This window comes from Fistularia commersonii, chromosome 19 (assembly GCF_037954325.1).
Source record: "Fistularia commersonii isolate RoL2024-O1a breed Wild chromosome 19, RoL_Fcom_v1.0, whole genome shotgun sequence".
NCBI classification, from domain to species: Eukaryota; Metazoa; Chordata; class Actinopteri; order Syngnathiformes; family Fistulariidae; genus Fistularia; species Fistularia commersonii.
The window spans coordinates 8434136-8455431 of NC_141302.1; the positions used below are offsets into that span (position 1 = coordinate 8434136).

Sequence of the window (21296 nt, forward strand, 5' to 3'; positions counted from 1 at the left end):
TTCTTAAGAGTCAAGGTAAAAAGTAAAAAAAGTCCTGAGAGCTTATGCACGTGCATTCTTAATCCTGCAGCTGGCTGGTTTAGTAACAAGCCATTAATAGATGAACTCATAGTTCCAAGTCACAATTAAATACACTGTCTTTACAGGATTTCTATCCACATGCCTTTGTATTTATTATTAATAAATGCATAAAGCCACACACATGCACTTATCTAGTGGACCAGAGCCCATTATCGCTGGCAAACATTTGCACTTGAGGCCAGTGCTTTTGTGTACGCTCTCGCTCTGTCAATTGAGGTTCAGTTTGGCTAAGGCTGAAAAGGACTTAGAACAGAAGCGTAACCAACTTCATCAGTCCAAAGGCCACATCTCCGGCACCCAACAGTCCTATGGCCCAAGGAGACTGCTTGTCTGTCGGAATCAACCCATTTTTTCCTTCAGTCTCCAAGAAATCATTGCTCAATATTCCATGAAATTGCTTATCAAAACTTAGTTTGAAACATGGAATACATGTACTCTGAGAAGCATGTATTTCTGCACAGCTAAGGACCTGGACCATGTGTTTGGAGGAGAGGGAGGTCCGAGCCTCACTGTTCTCGCTGCTGCCCCCACGACCCAACTCCAGATAAGCGGGGAAGATGGATGGATGGATATTCTTATTAATAATTCAAAGTATATATCATCTCTGGTCCTTATGTAACCTTTGTCGTTTGTCAATTACAACTGGAATGTTACATTTTAGGAATTTTCTTTTCAGTCCATCACCTTCAGATTGCTCCAGCCTATTCTCAACCTAACGTGTACTGGAACAGTGGATTTCCTTTATGTAGTCATGCTCATTTTAAACTCTTCAATTGTGACATGTATTCCCAAAATTCCCGTATATATATATATATATATATATAATATGTATATCCCAAAATTAAAATGGAAGATATTGGGGAAAAGTACTTCAGGCACTTTTTTTTGGGTCATATGTGGTGAATAAATGGGATATTAAGGACATTGCTGAAGTTAAAATATTAAGCTCCCTGACAAACAGACTGTCTAGTATTGTCCACATACAATGAACATGACTGTGCATACATTCAGAGTCATACTACCTTCACTTTTACCTCTATTTAATCCGTAATTAATTCCTCTATTCAAACAAGATATTCCACAATTGTTGTTGATCATTTTTTCTGGGATGTTTTAATTCTATCCCAAGAGGGCGTAATGCTCCATCTGCTTCCACATGAAACATGTCATCTACCAGTCTGACCCTGATATCACCTACCCTCTTCAAAGACTTGGCTATACACACAGGGGTTTCTTTTATTTAGGGGTTTGCAATTAAGAATTTAAAAGCCTCAACTTAGATTAACTGCAGACATGGTTGTGATGGAAGATTATTAATAGTGTGTGGCTTACAAAAACAACCCATAAAAATGCAGCCCATATGGTAACATAGAAAGTAGAATGCCATTCATTTACTGTTCAATAAACCAATTAAAATACCATGAAAAATGATCAAATAATTCATACAGTTTACAATTGGACTATTTTGAGGGAGGTATTGTGGCAGCCACAAGGGAATAGTAGATCTTAAAAAATAATTACTAATGTTAATATTTTATGCCTTTTATGCCTCAAGTCTTTATTTGTCAGATATTTGGCTAAATCTTTCATATGGCTGCACAATTATTTATGTCTCTGTGGGATGACTAAAATATCTATATTTCTATCTATCCATATATCTCAAATTACAGCTGTTTAACACGACACTGAGATCTGGTCGCATATTTTTGTTGTCCGTTGTAGCAGTATTTGATTCAAGAGTGAAAGGTTCTGTAATGTTTAGTATCTTGTCCAAGAACCCACAGAATGGAAGCCAGTATTCATCTTGCAAAACTGCCGGAGCATGAGGTAGTTCACAAATAAGCGCCTGAGAAAACACGGCACAGGGAACGTGTCACTTCTCATGGCCTGACAACTAGCATCCGTCGGAAATGGCTTGGCACTACTTATCCATAAAATTAGAGTCTGTTTAAATATACAGTGTCGAAACCCTGGAATGATTTAGTACATAATCCATCTCTGCTCCAACTGAGACAAATGTGAGGTAAGCTTTTCCGCTCTATGGTTGAATGAAAAGACAATTGTGTGAAGTGTTTATGCTACAAAGAAATAGGACAGACCCAAACATAGTGTAATTCTGTGTTGAACAGCGATGGTCAAACATGCTGCTTACTTCATTGGTTTTTCCACACTTTCTGGTTTTCATTTCTCTAATTCGTATTAAACAACACCGATGAGATGCACGCACACGCACACACACACACACACACACACACACACACACACACACACACACACACACACACACACAATTTAGTTTATATAGAAGGTGAGGTCATCGTATCACAATAAGTCACAATCCTGATTTCTAAGTGTCAACACATGCCAGTCAGCTGACATGGCCAAAGAATGTTTATCACCGTGACATTTTTTCTTTCTCAAACCATCCCTTCCCCCAAGCCTGTGCAGCTCCAGAATGATAACTATTGGTCATTTTGCTGCAGCACTGCCATTTAATGAATCGTTCCATTGCCTTGTGGATAACAGAATGAACTAATGCCTTTCTGTGTTAGTGGCTGCCACTGCCTATCCTATCAGATAATTAACTTTTTGCAAATAGACTGTGCTGACTACCAAACAGAGCAAGCCTGCACAATTAGAATTACTTATCGAAGGTCCCTCTTTTTCTTTTTTTTACAGACATTGGAGGAAAAACAAACAGGAAGAATCTTTTTTTTTTCCTTCAACAGTCTTGCATGACCAAGCCCTAGATTAGTGTATCCGTAAACAAATGAATTAAAAAAATAGGAAAAATGGAAAGTATGAAAAGCCTCTGGAATAATTTGTTTGGTTCACAACCACAGCCCAGGTTTAGAGAATTTCCAGAAACAAAGAGGGTGAGTGTCTACTGGTACTCACCCCCTCTGCCTTCTCCTTTCCAACGTATTTTTTTTTTAAGTCTCATGCCGGCAGTGGCACAATTCAATATTTATATGTTTCCTTCTGTTTGGTTTTCCAGCAAAGGGAGATGGTCTTTCAAGTGTCTGATTTGCCACACCAGCAATTGAGTTCCAGCTTTTAAAGGGTTTGGGCCGTTTGAACAAAGCCATCTGTTTGAGAGGGCTGTTTTATTAAGTGACAAACTGGATCCCTCTTCATCGTTTGTGTCCTATGGGAGATGGCAGAAATCTGTGTGCGGGCGCACATGCGGGCTTGCATGTGTGGAGAAACAGATACAAGAAGTAAAGAAGTAGAGAGGCTACAAGTTTTCCTTTGCAAACATTGTTATACCACAGAGGAGACCATGTCACAGATGTAGCTGTCTGCAGAAATGAAAGGTTTCTGCCTTTAACAATTTACAATATTAATAGAAGACGGAAACCTTTCACTTACACTTCTTATGCTCAGCTGTTGCATTAATAATCATATGTATTTAAATGGAACCCTACAGGATTGTGTACGGTCCCAAAACCGTCAATTTATTAATGCCTTTTTCAGTGGTGCACAATGTTCTCTCAGTTCAGTGTTCACTGTTGTATTCATGCAACAAGGGCCTTTTAATACAAGAGAGAGAGGGTGCTTCAAGTGCATGGATGGACATGTGGATGATGGGCTGCGCTTGTGCACCTCTGGTGCCTTTTCCTCCCTATCCCCATCTTGTCAGAGTATCTGACAGTGCATTGAATGTGGGGCGCGAGCATTAGCTAGTCCCTTTGAAGCAGTTGCTGTTGTCTGTACAGAAGTGCTCTAACTCCTACAGCGCCACAGCCAGAAGCTGAGACACTGCATAGGCGAGCCAATAAGCATGAGTAATACACACTGACTGGGGTTAAGAATGTCCCATTGGGGTATAAGCTTTTTGCAACATTACTTTTTGGCTGAATATTTGACTAAAATAATTCACAAGTGAGTTGTGTATTATGCTTTAGTTTCCATCCCTTTGAAGCCTTGCTTAAAAAAAGAAAAACATCTTTTTAAGGCATTGTTTTTTTTTTTTTAAAGCAGCTACAGTAGGAGATTCTGACTGTAAGAGAAAGTTTGACCTACACCCCTAACAATTATATGCTGCCTGAAGATTATTGTGTCATTCAGCTGCATTTTTGTTTTTTCTATTAAATTTGTTTCACAGAATGACTAATGAATTTTCATATAGAGCAAATTTAAGCAGTTAGACGGGGCAATGTGGGAGAAGGATAGTATTATGAACTTCATTATGTGTGACAAACAGCAGAATATTGATGGTACAGCGAGTCTCCATCACCGCACTGCATTAAAACCTCTGCATTGAATTAATGTACTATTCCTGATCCAGTAATTAACAATCATTCGGGGGCCATATCCCTTTTCAAGTAATCACTAATTGCAATGATAATTTCAGTTTCCATTTAAGGCAAGATTACCAGTGAACATGCAATGCAAATCAGCCAACAGTTCTAATTAAGCTCCAATTCCTTTTTTTTCTTTTTGCCTAAACCCCTTTGTGAGCACATACAATGTGGAGTTTGTTTCCTCGGCAGCACAAAAGACAAAATTTTATCATAATGCTGCAGATAGTAAGCTGTGTAGCGCCTGAAGAAAATAATTTATGCAGTGTTTGTTCACTTGATTACTATTTGGTGTTTATCTTTGTGCTTTTTTTTTCCCCCACTTATTTTTTGTTTTGTTTACTTTACTGTTTGTGTGTGTCCCTTTTCTAGCATGGGTCATGTTTTGAGGCAGTATATAGATCAAAGAGGGTGTTGCCTTATAAACTTCACATATCTAAGTTTACCTCCCATAAATGTATCACTTTTTAAGTCTTTGAAAAAAAAAACAAATTTTGACAATACGTCAGCATCACAACATTGATATGCTGCAACTTAAGGATAATGAATTAGGTTCATGCCAACTTTAAATGTTCCTTTTTTTCACCTGTATGGCAAAATTAGAGCAGAGAATTTGCAGACTGCCACCCAGTGTGTTGGTATTAATTATCCCCCTCCAAATCCCTCACCTCACCCAGCAAGTTAAAGGTTCACCGATGAAATGACCTCTTTCATGCAAAATGAAATTAAATTAAAAAATGTCACCCAGAATGATTGTGAAAACTGAGCTATATTGCCATTGTGTCTGCAGCGAAAAGTAACAAACTGAAAGTTTTTTGGGTCATTTTTTTGTGCTCTCGCCAGTTTATGCTCTTTAATGGTCCGGTGAATCAAGCTGTGGCCAAGAGAGTCTTGGTGACTCGAAATGTTAAGACCATTATAAAAGAAACCCCAACTCTGATCTCATTAAATGCAATGTTTTCTGTAAACTAAACCTAAATCAAGAGAACTTGCATCAAATATAGACTCTCCAAGATACCCTGTCTGATAAAAAAAATCAATATAATTTATCATAGCATTATGTTCTGCACACAGTCCATTCAAGTAAACTGCTTGTCCTATGGCAGCTAGTCAAAGTTCAACACCATCAGTTCAAACCTCAATGAGTTGTCAATTCAAACAACAATGTTGAAAATATCTATCTACGCTGCAAGTAAAGATTAAGTGCTTGCATTTTTTTGTCAAGTTTCATTTCTGTCTCAGGATCTCCGCTTGGTGTCTATCATTTTATTTTTACCGCCCAAAAAAGTTTAATTTTAACTTCATGGTGATGATTAACTTTGAGACTATTTGAAGCCAGAGGATTCCATTTTAGATTAGTGTATACTCCTTAATAAAGGCACTTTTCCATTCATGAAATACTATGATGTCTTTACCATGTCCTTCAATAAGAGAGGATGCCACGACAGGGACTCTCAATAGTCAAGTCAAATGTAACCAAAGTAATATAATTACCTAAGGGCAGTGTGTAGAGCTCCACAGTAGGGTGACAGTAGCCTCGCAATAGTTCTCCATGTTTGTGATTATATCAGGAGCTTTGAACAGAATAACAATTATTGGTTTGAAATAAATTTTGTATTTAAGGTTAAACAACACACAATGCCCAATTTGTCGATGAAGGATATCACTGATTCAGTTTACGAAGACATTGGAACTGAAGGAGCCTCTTGAATGAGAGTTTATCTTAGCATTTGTGTTAGCAGTTCTGACAGACAGACAAGTTTCTGGTATATACTGAATGAATGAAAGATGATCTTGGTTGAATGTTCCATTATGCAAATGTATGGCTTGTTAGAGAACAAAAGAAGGCTCTCGGGAGAGATCAACATGTACCTTCTTGCAAATCCATTTATACCCTACAACTATTTAGGAGGGGTCAACAACTCAAACCAGACCCCAATGAACACCAACTCAGGTGAACTTTGTTCCGTTGGAGCTGAATAACCTCCAATGATAAGAGATGAAAACTTCAGTTCAGTTGCTTCAAGAATTTTACAATTACAATGCTCAATGTTATTCAATTTCCTAAAATTATTTTTTCCATTTATTTTGTAATAGAATTTGGTAAATAATTGGCAAAGTAACATTTTCAACTACCTAATAGAAGATTTTGTGTTTGAATGGCTTCTGTAAGGCTGCGAACATGACTGAACTGAAAAATCTGGGTTTGTTGTTTGCAGTACATGGGTTTGCACAATGTTTGCCTTGAGATTATATCTTTTTGGTTGCTGTCAAGGTGCCAGTCACAGCATTGTTCATGAAAACTGAAGTTTTATTCAACCAATGTCTACCTGAAGCAATTGGAGAAGTCGACCAAAATGGATGTTTGTCTGCACCAGACCTAAAATGGGGGTTTGTTGGTGATATCAGCAGCCATGTCTGTGAAAACACCATTACCACCATGTCACGCCTCAATCACTCCCCATTGTGTGATGACTTTCCCCAACCCTCTTCCCCTCACCTCCAGTGCTGATCTCCCTTACATGTCGTAGCAGTCTATCACAGCCGACATACAGGGACGCACCGAGCCGTAATGGATGGCCCTGGAGCGAAAACAGCCCCAATAGCATATCAATTACCCATCAGCTCCCTCTCGGCTCGATGCCAATGTTTACCACTTCAACCAAGTCAATGAGATAAGGTGCAAATGCAGATATAATGGTGCATTTGCCGCTTACAAATTACACAGTGTAAAGTATGCTGCCCAATTGTCAGATATGTCGGATGGTAAATGAGAGATATCATTGAGACACATGTGTATTTGTAGGTTTGCATGCAATATAGCGTGCATGGAATTAGCCAATGGAGTGGTTTTACTCAGTGGAAACCCAGCTGCTTGTCTGTTTATTTGTTCACCCCTTTGATTACTGACTACACCTTATATCACCTCTCTCCCAATGATGCAGGTTAATTTGTCCCCAGTCACAGTGCTGGCACTGATGCTGCTGGGCAGTACAATCTGGAAGTGGAAATCAGTCTGCATGCAGGCACGATGAGCAGGGACAATCATACATACTTACTCTTTCGCACACACACACACACATGCGCACACGCAAACACAAACACATACCGATACTGATGCGGTGATTCAGATGGCTGGCATTACTGCAGCTGTGTAGCCTAATGGCTTACTGAAGTGATTGATAAAAGGCAAGCAGTTGCCCCACAGGAGGACAGATGGAGCACACTTCCCAGTGAGGCTGGCGCTTAAGCTTTCCAGACTTAGTGCAAAGACATCACTGCTACTGAAATAATTTGAGTCTTGATCATCTTGATAGAGGCAGAAAATAAGTCTCACCAACCAAATCTTGTCAGAGAATGACTGAAGCTTTGGTTAAGACTCATTTACACAAGTTTTTAATCTTAATTCATTGTTATACTGGTTGCAATAGCCCTATTAGCTGATGGGGAGGAGCTCATTGTGCAAATAAAAGCAAATAAATGGAGAAAATAAATAAAATGCCTCACATCAAAATCATGTCAAATCATATGCTACAAGGTGCCTGTGCTTGCTTGTTCTGCATAAAGATTTTATTATACAGGGAAAGACGTTTCCAGGCTGTGCATTTGACAATGAAAACTTTGTGAAGTTATTCAATAAATACAATTTAAAAAGGTTATGGAAATTGCTGATATGGCTAAAAAACAGATTATACTGTTGTAGAAATCACACAGCAATCCCAGACTGACTATTATGCAGTTTAGTAAAACAAACCATTTTCAAGAGGAGCATGTATGTCACGTTCAAGCTTGTCCCACTCTGCTGCAATCTCATCTCTGCTACAGTGCAGTTTTTGTTGGCTTTCCAATTGACATGCAGGGCTGAGCAGAGGTTTTAATTAGGATGAGCAGAATACCCACATGGCCAATCAGAGCTTGCCAGGAAGTTATCAGGTATATGACACATTTGCATTGCATTTAGACATCGTTCCACTTCGTGGTTTTCTAGAGATTAGTTAACTCTACTTCTGAGACAGTACATCATATAGCTTTTATGCAACTGTTTTGAGAATCCACATGATTTTATGCCCAGTGCAGCATGATATCAAGTGTTTTGCATGATTGCTGGTTAAAATATTTGGCATTTAGTGCGACATAAAACATCAATAATTGTACATTGATAATCATTCTTTTGGCCATTTCACCCTTGAAAACACCTCTCCCCCAGACTAGAGCAAAGTCACACAAATCCCAGCTAGCAACAAATTATGACAAAGAAAATGTCAAAACAAGATATTCTTCCTTGTAAAACCATCCTGCATGACACAGTTGGAAATAATAGAATCCCTTTTGTTTCAAAACCTGAGTTAATATCTTTTGAATTTACTCTATGACAGTATCACAAAATGATCATGATAATAGAAAACATTTATTGTCAGTGAAGGAGTAAGGTTCTTTTTATTCGTTTTTCTTATTTTTTTTACAGATTTTTACTTTGAATTGAACTGAAGCATAGAATCACAGCTTCTATTATATTCCTGAAATGTGTAAGGACAATGTTTAGAGGTAAAACTCTGTATGCAGAGTTTGGAAAAGTAAATTGTTAGTCGAAGGGATTATGTCATCATCTTTGCACAACCTAACTGTTATGTTAATCGAGGCCAGCTGCCCCATGGCAGAACACCAGTAAAACCAACCACAGCATGTTAATGTGATTCAAATAGTGATTAAAATAAATGATAGTATGGTAAACCACCAAGTTATTAGCTGTGAAGACCATTTTGAATCTACTGGGAACAAAGTAAACTGAAGTTCAATTGCATTTTCAATGCCAGCAGAGGACCAATGAAAAGAAGCATTGAGACTTTTAGGCGGTAAATAAGTTCTTATGTAGTGTCTGATCACCCTAAATGTCAGAAGTTTTCAGAAGTTTCCTTGTCTTGTTTGTCTTGACCAATCGATGGGTTACTTGAGGATTCAACTCCATTTGGAATTTGCTTTTAGAAATATGTACTTTAGATGAGGGTGATGACGTTTCATTTCAAAGGTTCAGGCTCAGTAAGGCTTTGGACTCTGTTACCCAGATTGAAATAGAACTAGCAGCTGAAGGAGAAGTGGGATGTTCAGAGGAGACCTGTTATTATAGACATGTGACACTTCCAGGTTACACAGTGATTTGAATAGCTCTAACATGGACAACATTTTGGCCTGGCAGATACAATTTCAGAGTTTTAGACTATACCTGTGGTAGCATGGTCTCTATAACACTATTGAATGACAGTGAAACCGTAAATTTGACAGGATATTGTATTCATTAACGACGTAACACAGAAGACAACCTCAATAGGAGATATTTTGATTGTTTATAGGCTACTGAGTAATGTTGCATCATTAATAATTTAAGTTTTGAACAATAATGGCATGGGCAGTGTTCCTTGTGTTCTGCCTAAAGGCCTTTCATTGTCTTCTCTTGGGTGCGAATGTGAAACTGCTTAATGGTTTTCATATTCTTCATTGACTGGTTTTGCAATTCAACAAGATCCTGTATACACTGATAAGGAAACACAAACATACAAAGAATAAGATGACCTTGACCACAATTATAAAAAAAAAAATGAATGTGCCATCAGATTTTTCAGACACAAAAATTAAAAATGACACCTATGCATGAGGACTGAAAGTGTTGTGACAATGCAAATAATTCATGCCAATATTTTGATAGATTTCTTCTTCTTTTCCTCCCAACAGTTCCCCTCAGGAGAAGTGAATCATCTGCAACCCTCTAACCCTAATCTCTGCATCCTCATCTTTCATAGCAACTAATTTCATGTCCTGCTTCACTACATCCATAAATCTGTAGTATGTTTTGATATATCTATAGCACTGATATTAGTTATATGTTGACAGCCATCAAGGTCATAACAAAATGCTTTGTAAACTGTCTTGTCCTGATCTAACTGCATAGTGTAGTCATGACAATCTCCTGCCTTGACCTCCAAAGACATTTTGATTGAAAATTGCACTATGTTTCTGGATAAGAGGTATCAATCACTTCGTCTGTATTACTTGCACGGTCACTAAGCTTATTTAAATGTGTTTTTCTTTGTTTGTTTTTGTTTCCTTCTAGCCCCACCAAAGTTTTTAAGAACTCCCAATGACCAAACTGGTGTGCAAGGAGGTGTAGCATCATTCATCTGTCAAGCTACAGGAGATCCACGGCCAAAGATTGTGTGGAATAAGAAGGGGAAGAAAGTCAGCAACCAGAGATTTGAGGTATTAGGTCTATTGTTCTGATGTAAAATGCTCGACATATGAGAATGCATTTGCACTGCTTCTGGCTCCCCTGTCACTTAATCCATTGTGCCAAGTCCCACTCACTTGCTTTTTGCCATGATTTGCCACGACGCATTAGCAGCTTCAATTGTTATGCTGGCCAGGCTTTGAAATTCAAAATGAATGATGTGTTGGGTTCAAATAATGTGGCAAACAGGAGGGGTTCAAACTCCCATCAATTCAATAAAACCATACAGTTTGGGGGGGTGAATATATTTCCAGACACCCTTGTTTTAATCATTGAATTGTATTTTTCAGGGTACACAATGAGTTCCAGGCCCATGATTATCAACTGTCAGATTTGTTTTTTTTTTATACTTTTTTTGTCATTTTCTACTCAAATAGAATGGATTTTACATTTCATTAGACACTATTGACCTCACAGCAAGAAGGACCCTGGTTCGATTTCCACACGGGGCCTTTTGCGCAGAGTATGGATGTTCTCACTTTGCCTGCATGGGGTTTCCTCCGGGTTTGCGGGTTTTCTTCCCACAATCCAAAACATGCAGGTTTAATTAATTAACTGCCTAGATGTGTGAATAAGAGAGTGAATGGTTTTTAGTCTCGATATGTGGCCCTACGATCAACTGACTAGATCGACTAATGACAGCCAGGACAGACTCCTACATCCCTGCGACCCTAATTACAGAAAACTGGTAGATAATGAATTAATGAATGAAGACTCTGCCAATTGCATGTATTTTTTTTGCCTCCGTTTAAAACTAATTTACAAAGAATAATAATAAAAACATATGTGTTTATATTTTTGAATTGACAGTTCCTTTTATCGTGTTTCTGAATCACGTATTTCATAGCCACTGAAACAATATTATAGATCCGACAGTAGAGTTTCGATTCACTCTACTTGATGAAATTATTGCATTGTGTGGACTGTGTGTGTTTAACTTTTAGAGCACACGATGAGAAGTGAGCACGTCCCCTCTCAGGAGTTATTATTACCATCTCCACCCCAACCATGACTTTAGAGACATTCATCATGCTCAAATCATAATTTGAACCCTGATGACATCACTAAAGGAAGATAAAGAATAGACAAGAGGATAAGAGAAACCTAAACTTGCAGAGTCATGGAATCTCTGTGTAAACTACATGCCACATTTGCCAGCTTACTGTAAAGTGAAAGTCTGTTTCACTTTGAGATTTCCTTTTGCTTTGTGGCATCTTTATCTAAATGCATGTCCTTTTCTCCTTATTTCAGCTGAAACTTTAATTTTTGGTCAGCTTTAATCTGCATTTCAGCTTAGTAGTCATGAGAAATAACATCATCAAAAAACACTGATAAGATTTCTAATGTCTGTGTCAGCCTTCACAACTGTCATAGTCTCACTTTCTTTCCCCGCTACATATTTGCTTGCTATGACATAACAGCAATGATTTCGAACTAGGAGACATCTTTTTTTTAATCTCTTGCTGACATTAATCTAATCTTATCAGAGTTCATCATGTCTGCATTGCTTGCTGTACTGAATGCTAAGACACTAGTTTTCATTCCATCATTGCCTCACTGGGCTTGTTGGCTGCCATAATTTTATGTTTGTTCAATTATGGACTGCTGCCTCATCCTCTAACAATGACACATTGCCTTTAAGAACCATCACAACTTCCTTTTGTTATTTGCTTTTTGGGCATTAACGAAAAACAAGCTGTTCTTTTTGCGATCTCAAGCTTGAATGCCGGCACGAGTGTAATTTGGCGAGTGAAATGCTTAAGTGTAACATGCTCAGACATTGTAAATTGAAAAAAGTTTGTAGACCTCCGCTTGTGTGTGTGTGTGTGTGTGTGTGTGTGTGTGTGTGTGTGTGTGTGGGTGCAGGCGTGTATGCAAGAGTGACAGAGAGAGATCTCAGGCCTTTTCTTTATTCAAATCTACCTCTATGTTTAAAAGTGATTGAGTTATGACACAGGGCTTTCTATAATCAGTGAGTATACAACGTGTAGCATGCAAAAATAGCTGAATAAGCTACAACAAACACCTGTTTGTGAGCATTTTATGTGTTGTCCGTCTAATACAGTCGCTCCTCTGTTTTGTACCACAATTTCACTCCATGGTACAACTGTTCGTTACCGTTTATTAAATCACCTTTAAGTGTTTGTGTCTGTTCTGTCCCATTGACAAAATCCAGTGTGATGCATTTTCTAAGGATAGTGTGTTAACTTTAAGAGTGGGACATATTGCTGTTTAAATTTACTCTCCAAAGCCAAATCTGAGCTAAAAATTCTCTGCAGGAGAATATAACCCATTCTTAAAGTTAGTCAACTGCATTTATTTGCTTCTTAGATTATGTACAATATGAAAGTGCACATTGGAACAAGTTAATATACAAGTAAATTGCCCAGAATATGTGGACCCGATAATTTCCAGTAATATATCTATAAAAATTTTTACCACAAAACAAGACAAGAAAATACAAATGTTCAACGCTTAGATAATGCTATCAAGATTCAAGAATCACACAGATGATTTTAATTCAACGTTGATACCACAGTATTCAAAATCAAACACCTCAAACTTAGCAAAAGATAGATTTTGTTTATGTCTTAGGATGCACTTTGTGTGACCATTGTTGTTAACAAAATGTTTGTGTTGTTTTTGGTCTGCGGAAGGTCCCTCACCCATTGTGAACAAAAAAATCTCCTTTAACATATCTTGTCTCTCGCACCTGCAGGTGATAGAGTTCGATGACGGCTCTGGTTCAGTGCTAAGAATTCAGCCATTGCGCACGCCACGAGATGAAGCCATATATGAATGTGTTGCCTCCAACAGTGTTGGAGAGATGAGTGCTACCACCAAACTCACTGTTTTACGTGGTAGGTTCCTCTTCACTCAACATACCCACTTCCCCCTACTCTCCTAATATGCTAGTTTGTCCCAGCCAAGCCAGGTAAGATTGCACTTTGTTTTATTCTGCCATACGCACCCTCCCATTTTGGCAGTTAGGCCTTCAAGACATTGGATACGCCAATATAGTTTATCCAAACATGATAATATTTAATCCTTTTGCAATATAGCCAAGCAAGTTTGGTTTCTAAGTGACTTAAGTCGTTTGCATACTGATTTCTGACACAATAATTAAGATGCCAGTTAAATTATGCAAATGGCCATTCATCCCTAGCCTGGGGTGTTTTAATGGAAAAGCTCAGCAATAATTTTCAAATCAGTCATTTTTCATCTCTACACTTCAGCTTCAATTTCCATGTGACAGTCTAAAAATAAAGTGCACATTTTATGGTACCTGCACTATTTTTGGTCATATTCGAATGCCAGTATGCTCAAAAGCAGCCTCTTTTAGAGACCAGTCCTCATCTACATAAATGTGTCACAATTCAGGCGGGAAAGGTCAGGCACTTTGTTTAGTTCCATAAAAAAATGTCAGATGATAAATATCAACAATTTGACAGCACCACCTTTATAATAAACACTCTGGAATTTTTTTATCTTGATTACACACAGCACTCTATTCATAGTCAAATATGCACTAGCCCAGAGCTCAAAAGGCTGTGTAATATCTCTCTAAAACATGACTTGTTTGACTATGAATAGAGGAAATGGCTTTAGAAAAAAAGCCCCTGGAAGCCTGAATGAAGTGTGCTCCATTATGTGCCACAATTACACAACATCACAAATTAGTTCCTTTTGACGGGGGTGCTTCCATCCTATAGTAAAAAAGCTGGCTCTGCGAGTCTCTGAACCCCCACTAACCACTTCTTATCACACCAATGAGCCAACAAAGGACCCTTTCCACTGTCTCCAGAGACCAATTGAATGAGAAAGGTGGCACATTCACGTGCATCGCCCTCCTGTTTACTCAAGAGCACAAAATGTGTGGTTAAATCAGTGTGCTCTCACACAGAATATTGCACATATTTCTGCTTCCCCTTTCACTCTCACCACATATCTGCTTCTACCCTTCACCCACCCCCACTCCCCATAGCCCAATTGATAGCAGAGGGACAGATTGAAGCCGCTTTTCTCAGCTCTACAGCCTAGCATTAGCATGTTTATTACCATTTCCATTTTGCTGTTCTGCTTGCGCTCATTTTCCATCATTGTATTGAGGATGAGTTGAAGCCTATCGCAAACCAAAAAAAGAGGAAAGAGAAATCGGGAAAAAGCTTTTTTTTTCTTTCTCCCTGCTGTCACATCAAATCCGTGGATCCTGTTCTCCCTTTTGCTCCTGCCATTAAACAGAAACACAAAACAGGGGCCCTGTGATTGATTAAAGTACAATTCTGCAAGTTGTTTATGTAAATAAGTATACATATTATTTTTTTAAAAACTACACTTCACACCCCCAATTAAGTATTTGATATTAAGGATTATCTTTCTCTCTCTCTCTCTCTCTCTCTCTCTCTCTCTCTCTCTCTATCTATCTATCTATATATATCTATGTATATATAGCGCTCTCTCTCTCTATACATATATATACACACACACACACACAGATATGTATATGTATGTGTGTGTGTTTATACACACTTTTGGTCTGTGTCTGTTTCAAATGAATATTAATGCGTGATAGAAAGGTTTACTTCTACAACAAAAAAGAAAAATCTCAAATCTCAATTAAGCAAAAACTTAAGTACCTATTTACCCATTAAAAATTACTGTTAACTTTTCAAATTTGAAAATCACATGTGATATGGTTTTTCGATATATAAAAAATGTATTCCAATAATATTCAATTATTAGTTGCACCCAGGGATCATGAACAGCAGTCTAAGTTAGGAGGTTCTTTTTTTTTTTCTGTGTAAATGAAATTACTACAACTTCAGATTTTAAATTTTCCCTGATTCTGAAGGACCTAACAGTGATTGCATACTTCTGGCTACCTGCGGTACTAAATTGACAGAATATTTCTTCAAGAATGCTTCACGTATTCCTAAAGAAAGGTACAACGTTTTCTTCTTGCCTCAAGAAAGTTTCTTTATACAGTAAATAAAATGTGGAACAAAGAGTTCCTTCGGCACACACTTATATATGTGCCAAAATTTACCTTGTTTCTTTTGGACTGCAAGTGGAAGGAGTGTATTTTCACAAAATTTCATGAGCGAAGGAAAAAAAAAGAAAAAAAGCAATCAAAGACAAATGCAACCATACCAGGCCTAATACATATAAAGTGATTGTTTGCCGAGTTCATTTGGGCCTAAATGGTCTGTGGAAACGAGTGAAAAGCATCTGTTTTGTGAATCTTGCCACAGGGGGTGACGCCTAATTCCATGAAGGAAAAAGCCCATTGTTGAAATTGCAATGCTATGAGGTAGGACACGATGTGAAAACCCCTGACTACTGGGGATATTAGAATTTGATTGTGGCTAAAACTCGATGGGAAACATCATTAGTAACGAGCCTCTTGGATGCGAGAAGTAATTTGCATGAAAGTCAAACTCTGAAATGTAATGATGCTCGGACAGATCATTCAAACCCAAAATTTCCTCAGTGAACTGTATTTTGGCCTCTTTTCTGATTACTTCTTTTTCTGATATGGAGCAATTTATATGTGTCTCATATGTCTCTCTGTGTATCTGAAAACTGCATTGAGGGGTTTACAGGAAATATGAAAAAAGCACCAGACAGATATTAATAGAAGTTTGTGATTTCTTAAATCAATAATTTTACAAAATATTTTTAGATTAAAATATGGGTAGACATCACACACGCACGTAAGCGCACGCACAAACACACACACACACACACACACACACACACAGACACACACACAAATACATGAATGATATAGAGAATATATCATTTCTATAGAAAAGAGAAAGAATGCAGCCAAACCACCTCAGTCTAGATGCACTAGTTCCAGTTGAATGATGTGTGCAGATCATGATTCGGGTACGATTAAGGATTTATATTGCATCCTGATACTCCCATTATGCTGTCAACAGCCATTTCCTCTGGCACAAGCAAAAACATTCAAAATTACCTAGGTGTATACAAGTTGACAGTGGGTGCAGAACAGGGGGAAACGATTCTCCCGTGATGAAACAAAAAAGGCATCACTTCCATCAGTGAAGAATAGCACAACAGCACTGCAGACACTGTATAGCAGAGACAGATCACATACAATGAAAGTGGTGATACACAGATTATTCATCAGCATTGGTTTCAGTATTTTTATGTGATACCAATAATGGTTGACATGTTTATTTTACAAATTGTGAATTAACATATAGCCCAAAATACATAAATAGGGACATGTAAAGAATAGCTGTTTTTTTTTTGTTTTTTTTTTGACTCAATAGAAGAATAGGTAAATTGTTTACTAATTTATTAGCTCACTTTGTCCCTATCCAGTATTGACATAGACACATGCCAGCCTGAGGGATATGAATAAAAAACTGGTCGGTACATTTAAAATCACCAAGAATACGAATGATTTGGCGGCTGTTTAGTTTGGCAACTAATGAACCAAATGGGTAAGAGGGAGGGAGCAAGTAATCATTAAGAAATGACAGCCATTGCGGCCCAGAGCTTACAAAAGTGGATGTGGATGTCAGGTCCAGAAGATGATTTAAAATTCTCCTGTTTAGGAGCTCTATAAATGGTAATATGTGACTTGCTCAAAGAAAATTTATATTTTTCTTGGAAGATGTTTTTTTCTTCAAGGACATGTGTTCTCAAACTACCCTCTGTAATTGTAGAAGTGTATTTTATGAGAAAATTAACTGATAAATAGTTATGAGACACAGAGGTGCCTATGAAATTGCTACCAGTATTGATTGATAGAGACTGACTTGACCTTAGATGTTCATTAGATGTTTCTTGAAATATCCAGTCAGTTGCACAGGATTAGTCCAAAAGTAATGACAGAACTCTTCCCTCAAGCATCAGTTTTGTCACATGTCACCAAAGTGGACACAGAATGTAATTGTCTGTGGAGGTTCTCAGCCATCCAGGTCATGGTGAATTCGTAACATCGTCATACCGTATGTTTCTAATGTTTCGGAGAAACTAATAAGGGGGTTCAACAAACATGATATACCGGTACATTTCAAACCCCACAACACCCCACTGCAAAAACCGGTGCTCCCCAAGGACAAAACACATTCCAATCCAGGTAATCCCACTAAATTGCTCTTTTGTGTCAACGAACAACACCCCCATTAGCACAAGAACCCCCATTACACCTAGTTTATCCAGATCAACTCTTCCATTTATACAACAAGCCACCATAACCTAGACCTGCCCAAAAACTCGGCAGTGTTATTCAGAAACTTTCCATAGGTCATTAGAACTGGAGAAGCCCCTCGGGTGAGGGGTGAAACATTATTATTAGTCATTAGAAAGATGTAGCTAACCGTCCTCACAGCAGTTGATCTTACAAAAAAAAATCTCTGCATGGGAAATCATGTGAGCCAAACGGTATCTGTACTCTGGATGATTTAAGATAAAATCACTGCCAACAAGATTGATGCCAGACTTTACAGTCTCTAGAGTCTGTGTAGTGTGTAAGAAAACATCTGCCGCAACCACAAAACCGCTTCAACTACTCTCGTTACATGATGGATAACTCTGCAGATGTTCTGGCTCTGTATTTGTTCTAATAAAACTAAATGCAGCCTTGTAAACGATTAATTATTTGATTCTGAAAAATGAGGCAATTTTATTTCTGTTTCTCCTCAGACAACTTCAAAAACCACTGCTCTCTGAAATGGCTTAATATTTATGGCAGTGTTGTGTGGCTCAGATTTGTCTTGGACTCCACATTCCTGTGAAAGGACCAGTCTAATATATGGCCAAAGAGGGTATAATATACATGTATATAAATACATAAATACTTGGACATACAACATACATGAGACAAGGAAACACTGATGGATCTGATGGATGAGAATTTCCACCAGATTTTCAACTGGGTAAAAATCTTGTAAATAGGCTAGTCAAAAAAGAACGTGTTATCTTCTTGTCAACACAATGTAATACAAAATACAGAAGCACACCTTTCCAATCTACTGGAGTTCATCAAATAAGTGTGTCATCCCAGTGAAGGACACACAGGCGGGTTAATACCTAGATTTGATGGGACAACATGCCAGCTTCAAAAGTGGCTTCATGGAACTTGGGTCTGCAGGGATGTACCCGATGTTCAAATAAAACATAACATGAGAAAATTGTGATCATGTGAATAATTAGCTTTAATGCCCAACTGATGGCGCTCATTATGTTAGAGGTAATCAATGTCAAATTTTCCTAAACGTGTTCAGTTTCACAATGGCTGGATGACAAAGTCAGATTTATTTATTTATTTTTTTTATAATGTGTATTTTTTCATCATTATTACTACATAGCAACATATTTCAGCAATGCTGTGTTGTCTTTTTATGGTAGGAATTTGGCTTACATTCATTTTGACTTTTCCAAAGTTATATAACACAGATTTGACAAGATCAAAAAGGACACAAGAACACAACATGAAGAGTTAGTGTACGTCTGGGGAAGATAGTCAAGGGTTGTTGTAGTTGGTGAATTAAGAAACAAATCAAAAGTAATGTTTACAAGATTAATTCTCAATTTATCCCTGAATGCATTGTCTTGAGGAGATTATCAACCTGATTGAGTATACTCTATTCACTCTAATAATAATAATCTGACATCTTTCGAATTAACTATTTGGTCAGAATTGTGCCTTAGGTTTTAAATGGTTGTCTTAACATTGTTATGTTCAGAACAAAAGTGACTATACCTGGAACATATTAATTTTTTTAAGGATTCAGAAAATTAAATGAGTGTGTGTGTGTGTTTGCTTTTCCTCTTCACAAAGTTCATGAGCCATAAACCCAGCATATATATCTGAAAATATGTGGCATTAGTACAGTGATTTACATAGCAAAATAATGGCAGTCACTGCCTACTGCAACACCCGTTACCTTTCACAGTCGCATTTTGGCTGAATGCATGTCTGCTAAAAATGAAAAGTCTGATATAACCCAATTTTCCATTAAGGCTCTTTGAAAATGAATAGGCCATTTCTGCAGGATGTTAGCAAGCATGAATAAGCCCTATACTCCCTTCTCCTGTAGCAAGCTTTTAGCCCGATAAATTATTAAAATGATCACTGCTCAGTATTCCCTTTTCTAAAGAGGAAGTGAACTTGCACAAAGTCAGTTTTCTTAGACCTTTCTCTATACAGCAGATCTCTTTTGGTCCTCACCTGAGTTTGATAATACCTTGCTAAAATCCAGCACTCCTGGTTTGTGACTCATCAAGACAGCCCAATAATTCTGAAAATTTAATAGAATATAATTGACAGTTGACGCATACTTGAACTCTGCATGAAAAGGCTGACACCCTTTTTTCAAAAGCCAGAAAAATGGGTCCCAACTAATGGCCAATGTACCAACTGATGGCTAATTTTACTGAGCATGCCTGAGCATGCAAAAGCCTGTAAGTCTTTATACATAAATACAGACATTTCTAAATGTATAAATCAAAGGGACCTTTGTTAATACACTGACAATATACCATATGACAATTCATTCATTCAAGATATCCAAATGCCCGTTTGACCCAACTAACCTGCTGTTTCTGAATTGATTATTCAGGGACAGTAATGAAGCAAATCAATTGTTGACAGTTTTGTCTTTTTTCTTCTTTCCTGACTCATAGCTATATGAGAGTGGTAATCTCTTGTATCATTGTTGGTTATGGCTTGTAGCCTTGGTCTTGACAAGCTGCATCACAAGTTTGAAAAATAATTTATTCACATGCAGTTGCTCTGCTTGATGTAGCTATAATAAAATGGCAGGATGATGCAGCGTTAAAACACATCCAAACATCATCCAAAGTGAGCAGTAAGATTGTAAAATAAACAGCGTATATGTTAAGCCAAAGTTTAACATTGGGCAGATATCCAATGCAATCTGCTATGCTATAAGCTCATATTTTTGAATGCTTTATGTGCTCTGGGATATCAGGAGTGTTGATGCAGTCTAAAGACACAGGTAAAAGAATGACAGAATAAAGTTTCCAGTGGTTTATTTTGGGGCTGAGAATAGGCTCAGTCCTTCAAAATTCAAAACATATCTCATGTAACCCCCCCCCCCCCCCCCCCCTTCTGAATAGTACTATTAATAACAACAGACAAAAATGCTGAAGGCAAATCAAATGAAAAAAAAAAAAGTTGAGGATTTTTCTTTTATTTTTTCCTCTGCTCTGTGGATAAATAGGGTGTTTTTTCTGAGGTAAATTGAATCATTGCTCAAGGTACCAACCAGTGAAAAAGCCAAGCGGTATCTTGAAGAGGGAAGGCAAGTGAAAGTGGGCAAGGAAGCTGGTTGACAAAGACAGATCTGGTGAGGGTTGGTAACATCATGCATTTATTTTTAAATCTTAGATCAGCTGCACTTGGATCAAGACAGATAAATTCAATAAGTAGGGCTCATGCAAAACACAGTGGCACAGCAAGGAGAAAAAATATACATGATCTCAATGGAGATCTGGAAATCCTTTCTCTTGCAGTCTCCCTTGCCACCACCCGACTTAGTGACCTTTACTCTGAACGGATTTAGCTAATATTTAGGCTATAAGGCAAGAAGAAGGGGGCATCTGGGCATAAATAGAGCTTTGTGCCT

At 37.8% G+C, this 21296-nt stretch overlaps 1 protein-coding gene across 29 annotated transcripts in view; it reads left to right on the forward strand.

Moving 5' to 3' along the window:
* Nucleotides 1-21296, forward strand: part of ptprda (protein tyrosine phosphatase receptor type Da) — a 128953-nt gene that overhangs the window by 49261 nt on the left and 58396 nt on the right. For 15 of the 29 annotated variants that reach the window (XM_086165884.1, XM_086165893.1, XM_086165887.1 and 12 more), the window contains exons 3-4: nucleotides 10492-10640; nucleotides 13385-13526. In XM_086165884.1, coding sequence (XP_086022010.1) covers nucleotides 10492-10640; nucleotides 13385-13526 — 291 coding nt within the window. The remainder of the gene's footprint in view (nucleotides 1-10491; nucleotides 10641-13384; nucleotides 13527-21296) is intronic. The other 14 variants (XM_086165906.1, XM_086165885.1, XM_086165909.1 and 11 more) reach the window with 1 other exon arrangement.